The 12211-nt window shown below is 43.8% G+C and overlaps 1 protein-coding gene across 5 annotated transcripts in view; it reads left to right on the top strand.

Moving 5' to 3' along the window:
* The window catches only part of mef2aa (myocyte enhancer factor 2aa), a 65607-nt gene that overhangs the window by 16153 nt on the left and 37243 nt on the right, over window positions 1-12211 (top strand). For all 5 annotated transcript variants that reach the window (XM_079269541.1, XM_079269543.1, XM_079269540.1 and 2 more), the window contains exons 2-3: window positions 3959-4161; window positions 11382-11585. In XM_079269541.1, coding sequence (XP_079125667.1) covers window positions 4108-4161; window positions 11382-11585 — 258 coding nt within the window. In that variant the 5' untranslated portion in view covers window positions 3959-4107. The remainder of the gene's footprint in view (window positions 1-3958; window positions 4162-11381; window positions 11586-12211) is intronic.

Here is a 12211-nt window from a genome sequence, read left to right as displayed (position 1 = left end):
GTTTCTTGAGCTTTAGTAAACATGTAAAAAAAAAAAAGGTAAATCATCCATGCAGAGATGCAAAACGACCTCCCAAACGAAAAGGCCGGAAAATGTCTAAATCTACCGTTAGAAAAACTGTGGAGTAAATATTTTCAAACGTTAGCTAACCACGTAAACCTCTAGTTTCACAGAAAGGGCTGACAGCTGCTTTCACATTAAAGTACATCTGTAGTTCAGCACACACAGACAGTAGCAAAGTATCAGCAGTAGCTCTAATTCTTAAATTGTTTTTATTTATTTCACCAGGTTATTTCCGTTAAGATTTAATATCTCTTTTTCGAGGGTGTCCTCGCCAAAACGGTAGCAAAACAAGTTTCACATAAAAGTGCAAATCACAAACTTAAAACAAAACAGCATAGAGTTAAAAACAACAAAAGAGCATGTTAGCTTGCTGCTGTAAATGAATGGAGTGAAACAGAACACTGTATACTTTTAATGACTGACAGCAGTGGCCAGAGAGGCATTACGATGTTGGTCCGTCCCATTCTCGTGTACGCGATATCTCACGAATGCTTGGGCCATCTCTTCAAACATCCACCTGGACTCGAGGGGGAATTGATGACATTTTTAGGGGTTTTTGGCCATCACTCAAGAATGAGTATGCTAATCATGACAGCATTTCACACAAATAGTCTAATAGGATACAATGGTGAAGGGATGACATTTTCCATCTAAAAGGTCAAAGATCAAATTCAATGTGACATCATAAAGCTAAATACTTTTTTATGGTCATTATTCAACGCCATAACTCAGGAACAGAAGGAGAGATTGTGGCCATATTTCGCATTTGGCTGGATACTGAATTGGTGACACTAAGCTTAAAACTGTGGGGAATGTATAGAGCTTCAGTGCTGTTGGGTTGAAGATGCGAGAGAAGGATCCACGTTTTCGAATTTCAAGCTTCTTTGCAGCACCATCCATATTTGAAGCATTGTCCGCTGTCATGGCTACAACTTTGTGTTCAATTCGAATCAGCTTTATTGGCCAAGCATGTCAACACATTTGGAGCCAAGGTACTAGTATGAGATCACCCTCTTCACTTATTCTCCCTGGATGACAACCAGGGCAGGCTGTTCCTTTGGTAGCTCGAATGCTTTCGCTGATATTGAGCTTCAGGTGATTGTCGTTGCACATGTGATGAAGCTCTCTATCGGTCCTCTGTACTCCTCTAAAAATAGTCCCTATGTGAAGACGGCACGTTCCTCTCTGTCAATGTAGTGCTAACTTCAAATTTGCCAAAAAATACACTTAAAGTTACAGTGTAAAGGATTTAGCAGGATTTATTGGAAATGATTGATTGTGATATTCATAATTATGTTTTCATTGGTGTATAATGACCTAAAACTAAGTATCTTTTTTTGTTAGCTCATAATGATCCTTTTATATCTATATATGAAGCAGGTTCTCTTCACTGAGTCCGCCATGTTGCACCGCCATGTTTCTACGGTAGCCCAGAACAGACAAACTCGGAAGGCCTGCGTAGTTCTCCCTATGGAAAGGGAGGAGTGACAGAAGGGTATTCATTTGGATACAATCTGCAACCTCACCACTAGATGCCACAAAATCTTACACACTGCTCCTTTAATTCCTTTTAATAAATTACTTTCCAAGTCTACATAAACTGGACAGACATGGATGTAAACTGCAACTTGACTGGTTGGCGGAGGCATAAAACCACAGGGCGGTAATTCTAGTTATGTTTATCTCTTTGTCTCTGTTTCTCTCACACACACACACACACACACACACACACACACACACACAGAGAGCACATGATTTAGGCCACAAAAAGATACTCTGTCCCCTCCTAACATTCAAGAGAAGTCAAGAGTGTCACACACAAACATGTACTCTGCTACAGTGCGGACATTGTTCTCCTTTGTAATCTGACCATCTTCTGACATGTCTATCTGGGTAACGGTGCCAGCTGAAAATTTCCCAATTAGATTAAAATTGTGTGATTTGAAGTAATATGACGTATGTTGGGATATGAGCAATGGCAGCATTAGATGGAGTGATAATTAAAATCCTGAAAATTAGGTTTTCTCAGCTAAATGTTTTAGCTTACAACTAACACTAAGTCGGAACATTAACTGTGCGGCACACCTGCAGTCTGAAGGCCCTCTCAGCTTGTCATTTCGTATCTGTATTTGAGAAATGTAATGACACAGTCTATTATGCCTCTAGACTTGAACTGTCCTGCTGTGACAGCTCGTCTGCATAAAGAAAGGATGTGTGAGAGTGTCTTGATTCTGTCTGAAGTAGTTTCATGCTCGGGTAACATTGATGAACACATTCACAAACAGCTTGCGGTAGGTACTGAATATTCAGACCAGTCTCAGCAGATGATTACAGATGAGTCCACCTCAGATAAGCTCCTCTAACCCAACACCAAGTTCGCGCAAGGACAAAACAAAGAAGAACACTGTTAAGTGCATCAAAATTCAATACATTTACTTTTTAAATACACAAAGAATTCACCAGCAAACCTGTTATTTCCAGTTAAATCATGATACAAACACAATGAAATATTATGAACTCATCACTTTCTGCAACTTGCGCTGCTATTGCTTTCAGGGTGGCTCAGGTATCTCTTTGGGGGAGCTGAACACCCCCGATTTGCCTCTTCTTCGAACACCACTCTGTCAATGTGTGTGTCTGTGTGTGTGTGTGTCTGTGTGTGTGTGTGAAATGGGGAATGAACAAGAACGTCGTCATTCTCCCTGGCCTGTTGTGATGTGGTTTGGGGAAATTCTTAGTGAGGGTTCAGGCGGTGACTTTCCTGGCGCAGACAGCCGTGCGTGGGTAGTTAGAGAGGTGATCTCAGTCAGGTTTGCCTACAGTGGAGCCCCGATTCAGACAGCCAGACACCATAATGCCAGTCCAATCTGTAACCCATAATGACTGTGTGCCACTGGAACCGGTCATTTTCGTTTTCACTGCCAATTCGGGCCCTGGCGTCCTCGCCTCACAACTGCTGACTGCATCTAATGGCCTGAGTTGTTAACCATTCTACATTTGTACTCGTATGGGAAATGTAGTTGTTTAGCCATTTTTTATTCGCTGGGTGTAAGTGATGGATGCGCCTCCAGGGAGGGGACTATATCTCTTCCTGCAGAGAAGCAGAGATAGGACAGAGTAAGATGTTCCCTGGGGAACAGTGCGATCTGAACCACTGGCCAGGTTACAAGCTCATGTGGGAATATGAACCCCACCCTCCTTATCCCCGCTGGCTTTTCCTCCAGCCCAGGAGATTTCAACGACTGTCAAACCCAGACTGGGTGCTCTCTTAATCATCTTAAGAGCAAAGCTGGCATCAGGGCGGGTCCGCTCGAGAAGAGCAATGAAATGTTGCTGTTCTTTTTCTGCAGGAAGGGAAATGTAGAGAAATTATTCATATTAAGGTGAACATCGCTTTGTAAAATGCTATAAATACAATATAGACATTAATCTAGATGCAGTGCATGAAGCGAAACATCTCTATGGGGAAAATGAAGCTACAGCCAGCAGCCCGTTAGCTTGTCTTAGCGCAAAGACGGGAAACAAAAGGAAAAGATATTTTGTTACTGTTGGAGAGAGCCAGGCTAGCTGGTTTCCCTTTCTGCTAAGCTAACTTGCTGCTTTCTTTAGCCTGGTATTTAACTGACAGATAGTGGTATCAATCTTTTCATCTCACTGTTCAGTGAGTCTGGTGTAGCTGCTGCCCTGTCGGTGTGAAGCCGTCTTTCATTGACTTCAGCTGTGGTTCAAGTGCAGCAGCAGAGCAGATAAGGGTACACCATGTGGGTCTCATACTTTCTGAATGTGCTTGAGAACAGAAAGCAGAGCCCTCCGCTGCTTTGAAGTGCTTGAGGAGACATTGTTGAGTGTCAAGTTAACTTTCTGTCCCCCCCCCTCTCTTTCTGTCCCCTTGCAGATTGTGGTGTTGAAAAGCACATTGCGAAGAAGAAAAGAGTGTATAGAAGAAGAGAGACTGTTGCACAATGTGCTAGGAGAGTGCGGGAAGAAATCGTGTCGTTTTTCTGATATTGTTGAGGTGTCAGAGAGACCAGAAAGGACGCAGCCATGGGGCGGAAGAAGATACAGATCACCAGGATCATGGATGAGAGGAACAGGCAGGTGAGTGTCAGAATTTCCTACATCATTCTGGAGCACTTTTATAAAGGTTAAAATATGGTTTACGTATGAAAAATATAAATATTTTAATCTTAATAACTTCTTTCTTAGCTTATCTGACAAGATGCTACCACGTCCTTCCTTTGGTGTCTCAGAAGACAGTCTGCTTTGTACCTGTTTGAAGGTTACAGTCGTCTTCTATTTCCCTTTCTGCCTTGGACCAGAGTTCAGCAGCTGTCATGGTGTGCATGGATCTAAAAAGACATACCTCCCTCCCCAAAGTCCCAGCCAGCTGAACAGGGACCATGACATTTCTTTGTCAGTGCGGTCATATTTACAGACTATTCCCCTGCCACCCTGCAATTTCAGCCCGAGAAGTTGATGAGGCAGCAGGAGCACTGGGCTGCAGCGGGGGCCTCGTGGCGTGGGAGTGAACTGAGGGCAGCGAGGAGCACAGCGAGCCGCCTGTGGCCTCCCCACACTGTAGGGCTTGTACCCCTGGCCTGGCAGTATGGCTGGGCCCCTTTGCTGTAACACTATGTGTTTGCAGCTGTTTGGTAGCAATTAGAAGCAGCCACTGCACCACAGCACCCTCTCATTTTGCAGGGTGGGTCAGCAGGACACACAGCACCCTTCTCTGCCTCGGCTACACTGGTCCCAGCTAGCCGCAGAGAGGGAGAGAGCTGGAATTCAGTCTGTCTGCTCATGTTAAATATAAACTCCTAAACAGCAAAACACTGTACAAAACAGCCGAGGCCTGTTTGAATCAAGAATAACAGGCTTTGATATCTATAGCAAGAAGGCTGGGTCCATTTCTTTTTTAGCTGCGCTCTCTTTGATTTAAGAGCTAAGTTGAGGAGGCGTGAGCGCACTTTTTGACAAATTACACCAATTATTGAAGATGCGTAGGTTTCTCATAGCCAAATAGAACAGATCTTGTTAACACCCCCTCAAAATGTAATTTGCATTCTTCACAGGTGGAACAACTATTTTGCTGTGCACACAGATATATTACAGAGCTACAGTGGTGCTTCCTCTCCTGAGGGTATTACAGTAACATCATACAGTACTAGCCAATCGGTACCCTGACCGTGTCTGTGTCTGTTACTGTGAGACTAGCAGGTCAGCCAAGTGCAGACGAAAAATCCACACTGTGGGCCAATTATCAGTACAACACCTGGCTCTGGGTTGGATACAAGCAGGACAGTTGGAAGGATTCATTGCTGGTATCTACACCGTATGCAATGACCTGTGACATCAGGGGGAAAAAAAGAGAGGAAATTACATGAAAAACGGTTGTCAACTGTTCGCGAGGTGAGCGAGCATGGATGAAGGGAGTGAGGGAAGACATTTAGCTGTATTGTTTCACAGAGAAGTGGACCTGCAGAGAGAAACGTAGCTTATTAGTAAAGTGTCTCCCAAAGTTGAGTGTTTGTATCAGATTTTAAATGTCTCACTGTATAATTTGTGAGAAAGTTTATCAGCAGAACGCAGGCATTTCAGCTTGCATTTAGTTTGTTTTAGCTGGCTCAGCAGACAAATTGCTGTAACAATCGGCCGCCCTGCAAAATACAGCTTCGGTATAAAGTGATGTATGCGTGTGTGTCTTTCTCTCTTTCTTTTTTTTTTTTTGTTCCCATGGGCCATGAAGCGAATGCCATATCCCTGGGGCATGCTCCTAAACAAGGGGGAATATCCATTAGCATACGGTCCCCATTGTCGTGAGACAATTTGAATCTTTATCTCTGCTGCTAGCTATCCATACTCTTTGCGTTAAAATGAAAGAAGTCCCTAAGTGGGCTAATTAGATAGTATTGCCATACACGGGATGTTGTGTGGGGACAACGGGGGCCCCCTTGCATTATCACTGCAAGTGCTTTCGGAGGGCTGTTAACCTTTCAGGATTTATAACACGGACTGTGGCAAAGGCTGAGAGGGTCTGTAATTGCACAATCTATCAGGAATTGTGAGCGCAGGGTGGAGACAGGCAGTGAACTTAGCTGATATTTTGCTTCAAGTCATTACCTACGCTGTATAATGACAACACGTTTTCATAATTCCGAGTAATGAAGTGTATTGTGCACAAATGACAAGTAAGATAAGATAATTACATTTAGTCCAGTTGTTGCATACGTCATGTGTAAGTGAGACCTTTTTGTGCAGCTTCGTGTTGACACACTGCAGCGTTGGACAAAATGAAAGATGAAGGCAGCAGAGGTCCTTTCATGCATACCGTAGGACGGTAAAGACCCAAATACTGAGCCATTTTCTTCATAAGTGATGGTCCTACAACACAGCGACACATCAGCCAGAGTGACACGCTGATTGTAAATGAATGCTACAGATAACAACCATTCAACAGCACCACCCTGCTTGGTTCTCCTCATTTACAGTATCCACAGAAATTAATACAGTTTGACTCACAGACTTGCACGCATTTATGATACACTATTATCTAACATTCACGTTTTCATCTTCTCTCTCTGTTTTACTATCATTGCCGCACATACAATGCCCAACAGTGGAGTAATATGGGCCAGTGAAATGTGGCCCCTCAAAAAGAGAAAAGTATTGTGTTTTGACATGGCAGGTTGGGAACTCACAAACCGCACAACATAACAACAGTGGCACTTAATGAGCATTTTTCACCTACTTCCCCTGGATCTGCAGGGGGGGACGATGGTGCAGAAGGGAGGGCACACATTAGTCTTGAAAGTTAGTGTAGGGAAGAGGCTGGTGTGAGCAGTGTCGAGTGACGTCTTATGGATGTCATTAAGCAGGCTGGGGGTAATTGCCCAAGTCATTAAAAGTTTGATGATTTTGCTGCTGGGTGGAGGGTTGCCTGCCCTTGCTGTGGCTCATTTTGGATTGTGCTCTGGCACTTCAGATGCCTGTAGGCGCCGAGCAGCTCCATCTCTCTCACTTTCTCCCCAGGGAGCAACATCAGCGCATACCTCCCACTTTTCAGCCTTCACCCATTCCTGTGGTTCTGAGCGCTCATCATTATTATTTTGACAGGTAAAGAGCTTGTTAATAGACCATGGACAGAACAGAGGAACACTGTTAAATGTGACAGCCACCGTATATATTATCATTGTTCAAGATGATGTGTAGTTTCCATAAAACTGCGCTGAAGCAGCAAAACATCAAGTCAGGTGCTTGTAATTTTACTGCCGAGGGTGCACCTTGTATCACTACAATGCTCACGGATGATGCGGAATTATTTGCAATTTTATCGAAACAGCACATGGCCTCTTATTACAATTTCAGTTTTCAATAAATTAAACAAGCCAATTGTCTTTAAACTGGATCATTCTGGTTATTGATGATGATATTTCTAAGAGACCTACTTACGTTTACTTAACCAGCATGTCATCCTCTCCACTAAACAGGATCAGTCACGGCTACTCTAGGTTTCAAGGTCAGGCCCACCCAAGTAGAGGAGGCCTTTGCGGTCTCAGTTGTCCACATGGGGATCCCGGGGCTGTCCTCTCTCCCAGCCACAGCTGATCCATGCAGACAGTCGTGGTGGCCCTGGCCTGTCTCCCAGGCCCGCACACTCTGGCACCGCGTAGCCAGGGCAGCAGCCACAGGGCCCGGGTCACTCTGCCAGCTGGTGCCAGACCTCTCTGACTCTCAAGCCCGCTCTCATGTCTGCCATGGGGGCCGTCAGAGGTGACATGAGGTTCTTATAGGGCCGCTAGCTCGTCAGCCCTCTGAAGGTGTTCGTGAGTCAGGCATCTCCTGCCGTACCCCAGTCACAGCTGCACTCTGAGTCCCAGATGTCATGTTTGTCATCTTGGCACCTCTGCCTGAAGTCAGACATCGATAGACCTTTTGATTGACACATCAACTGTGTGTGAACGTGTGTGCTGGGGTTTGTTGTAGCATATGTTCTTATATACTATACCGTTTTCTGTGGCAGACTGTCTTGTGGAGGATGGAAACAATAAATGTAGCAGTAAAAGCATGTGTGGCAGGCACATATGCCCGTGCTTTAGATTTTAAATGCATTTGTCTCAAGAATATTACACATAGATAAATACGGCATGCCCAGCTGTGGTAAAAACAAATTCATGATTTTATTTCAAAAAGCAACTAAATTTGCAATTTCATTTGCTTGTAGCTGTTTATCTGAATTTTTTGTAGTTTCCCCTTGATCTTCATTTCGTCAATTCCTGGAAATCACAGTAACATTTCCATGAGTAAACATTCCAAACTTGTATTTCGGCAAATAGAGCGAGTCTCTTATGGTATGCTTTTCTCTGCTGCAGCACCGCTCTGTGATTTTTACTGATATGATTGCAGATTTCTACACAAACATTTGCATCGTGCACCTTAAAATATTTCTTCAGAGTCTTGAACGTAAAACATGAAAAACTGCTACCCAAAGTATATAAAATATACATATGAGAAATGAATTACCAAGCTCAATTAAAGCTCAGTTAAACAGGTCATGGTGGGCACTTGGGAAGAAGTTGGAAATGCAGAAAGTGTGAATTGAGAGCAGCACCACCACCTCATCTTGACATTGTGAGAGCTTCTTAAAGGTCAGGGCTTTGAGTCTTGCACAGTCTAAATGAAATGCTAGCATAGCCACTGATCTGTCTGGTATTGTGTGAGCTGTTGTAACGACCTTATCAAAAAGCAGAGGAAGTTGGAATCACTCCAGTTCATTGGAAGTTTAAATGTGGCCTCCCTTCTCCTTTGCCTTGACATTTGATTTCTCAGAACATGTGTAAGATGCACCGGTACAGCGACACAACACAGCTTTACAACACTCAGGCTAATCCTGTCTTTGTGAATTACATGAATTAGTCAGGGAGCTAGACTGCATGTGTACCACATCTTACTTATAGAAGCAACTCAAATTTTTCAAACCACATTGAGTGTCTTTGTGGGCGTCTTTGACTTGGTGAACCGTAGGATAGCTCCGCCAGTGAACCTCCCACTTGACCTCAAGGATGTCTGTGGTTTTCCACCGTCTCACCAGTCACCCCACAGAAGATGTGGGTTGATGGAGGTTATATTTGTGTACGTTGGTCTTAATGTTTAGAGCTGTTTTGTGTCATGACTCGCCATACTCTAACAAAAGGAGGCAAAACTGTATAAAATAGCCTCCTTCGTTCACCGTTAAAGGTAACTGTATGAGTACAGAAGAGCAATGTGGTCGCCACCTTTGTGAGCAGCAGATGGCTTTTGTAGAAGTACTGTGTTGGGGCTGGGGCAAGGACCAAGTCTCCATGCCGCTGCTGAGGTTTAAATGAAGCGGTGCCTGGATCAGCAGCGCTGCACTCAGCACTCTGCCACGCATCCAGGTGGAACAAAGTCCTCGCTCAGCGTCTCGTCCTGGGCTTCCTGCTGAAAGGTGACATCTCCGTGGCTTAACAGCCACATTCATCTACTAAAGAGCATACAATTTGTTAATCATTTTCCACACATGACAGTCCCTGCTTTCCAGTTGGTTAGGCGGACAAAACAAATATGCAAGCAGGCAAATGAGTGCGCAGCCCTGGTGTTTAGTCAGGCGAAACTAGTGTCAGCTGGTTAGAACTGCAGGTGCTCTCGGTGGGTAGAAACGGCCCTGATGCTGGTCACATCATATCCCCTTATCTGCCTCCATGCAGTGAACCACCTTGAGGAAATCATCAGAAAGACAAAACCCTCCCATGTTTTTTCTGTTCCACCGAACTCACTCGAAGGCTTTATGTGGCTGCCATTTGCAAGGAAACGTGTCATTTGATTGAGCTTGTATTTAAACCTCGTCATTTTACAAAATGCCATTTTTAGAATCTGGTTTGTCATACGAGCTCGACTAGCATCGGTGCATTGAATAGAACATGACACGAGGACAGGCTCCTCCATGTCTAGAGCGGGGATAATAGTCCTGTGTAATTACCTGTAGTGTGTACGATTTGAAATGAATTTATCACAGTTGGAGTGACCCCACTGTCTGAGCGTTACATAGACACTATGCAACACATAGGATTATACTGCATTATACCAGTTCATAAAATGAGGGTATAGCCGCAAGCTGTGTCCAATTAAAGTTGAACAAAGCCAGCTCATCTGCTCAACTCCTCTCTTAGTAGGTCAGTGAAACTGATGGAGAATACAGACACGTGCACTCCTCTGTGGCTCCGAGCACAGCTTTCACAGTCACAAGCCACACTGTATAGTACACGTTTGACAAGAGACACGCACTAACGACAAAACATACCGAACCGAAAGAGAAAACGGCTGCCTTTCCATCCTCCCTCCTTGTTGACTGTGTTTTTAGCTGGAGAAATGACTGTAGCACACTGTAAAGAGGTGGTGTCACATGATGACGTGTGTGTGTGTGTGTGTGTGTGTGTGTGTGTGTGTGTGTGTGTGTGTGTGTCCGAAGTGACCACAGAGATGCAGAGATACAGGACATAAAGTCACTTTGCAGAGAGGGTTGCGTTACAACTGGAGTGATGTATGACCCAAAGTCCCATCCGAGGGCTCATGTTACAAGGCTTATGCTGCACTACAGAGATCGCTTTCCGTATATGGAGTCAGGGGCTACAGTAATGTATGGACCCCTGTTGTTGCCAAAGCTCTGACTCAGCTCGCTGACTCGTGCCTCTAACCCTGACCTCTGTTCTGATAACTAGACATTTCAGACTTGTACTATGTCATTGCAATCATTCCTAAAGGAGGAATGATCTTGTTATCTGTCACCTTGGTCAGCATAGCTGTTATAATATTGTTACTTAATATTATACTCATTTTTAAATTTCAGCCTAAAGCAGCTCCACATTTTTTCTTAGAGCAAGTTGTATTAAGTCGCAAGTATCAGCCGTGGATGTACATTCACTGCACATAATACAATTTTTAAGTACCTGTAATTGCAGTATTTCCATTTTATGGTATTTTTTACTTACTTCTACTCCACCAACTTTGAGTGAAGTACTACATTTCTTTGCGGGAGTATTGTCACTCTATGGTATTGTCACTTACAGTTCAGTAAAATATGTGAATACTTCTTCCACGACTGATAATTGTGCAATAAACATGGATTTGGAAATGAATAAACTACTTCCTTCTGTTGCAATAACAATCCTAAATTAACATTTACACTGGTAAAAATTGCGTTCACAAATGTATGTTTTGTTCACTTGACTTTGATCTCCTTTTTAATTTTGAGAGGAATAGTTTCCCTCTGTAATGGATGCTTTTGTTTTCTGTGTGCTCCTCAGGTTACCTTCACAAAGAGGAAGTTTGGCCTGATGAAAAAGGCCTATGAGCTGAGCGTACTATGTGACTGTGAGATAGCCCTCATCATTTTCAACAGCACTAACAAACTGTTCCAGTATGCCAGCACAGACATGGACAAAGTGTTGCTGAAATACACCGAGTACAACGAGCCCCATGAGAGCCGAACCAACTCTGACATTGTAGAGGTGAGTGAGCGTCGCCTTCTTGCTTTGTGGGGAAAAACGTCTTTCACATCATTCCTTTTCCTATTTTCTCTTCATTACGATTTGACATACAAAACTTACGTTCAGATTTCACAAATTTAGACTAAATTAATTATTTTAGTGCTGGATTAAGACTATAAGATATATTTCTTCTGTGACTGTACAGCTCTGTAAATGCTCCACGGGTGTAGTGTTTTAGACAAACAACAGTGAGGAACAAGTAACAGTTTCCCTCTAGTCACCATTCAGATAGGGCACAGGAGGTCTGCAGTCTCTGATAAGTGCAGCTGCTCTCGTGTGGCCGTCAACTGATGTGGAAAACCTATCTCTGCGCATGCATGCCACAGTAGCTGCTGACCACCACTGTTTCCCATAGATATTGTACCTGTAGGGCTCAGTTCTCTGGCTACTCCTCATCACAGACCGTCAGCGTGGCGTATAGCTGCAGTGAAAATACAGTGTTTAGTACATTCCATACTGCTCTATAAAACTCAACAAGCACTTGGGTTTTCTGGCAGCTCCTGCGTGCCCGGCGACTGGCGGAAGAGTAAACCACTTGTTATGCCAGCATACAAAACTGTCAGCCAAAAGTGTAGAAGCCAAAGTAA

This window comes from Melanostigma gelatinosum (genome assembly GCF_949748355.1).
Source record: "Melanostigma gelatinosum genome assembly, chromosome: 1".
NCBI lineage: Eukaryota > Metazoa > Chordata > Actinopteri > Perciformes > Zoarcidae > Melanostigma > Melanostigma gelatinosum.
Note: the sequence above shows the minus strand (reverse complement) of the source record. Positions and strands in the feature narration are given on the sequence as shown.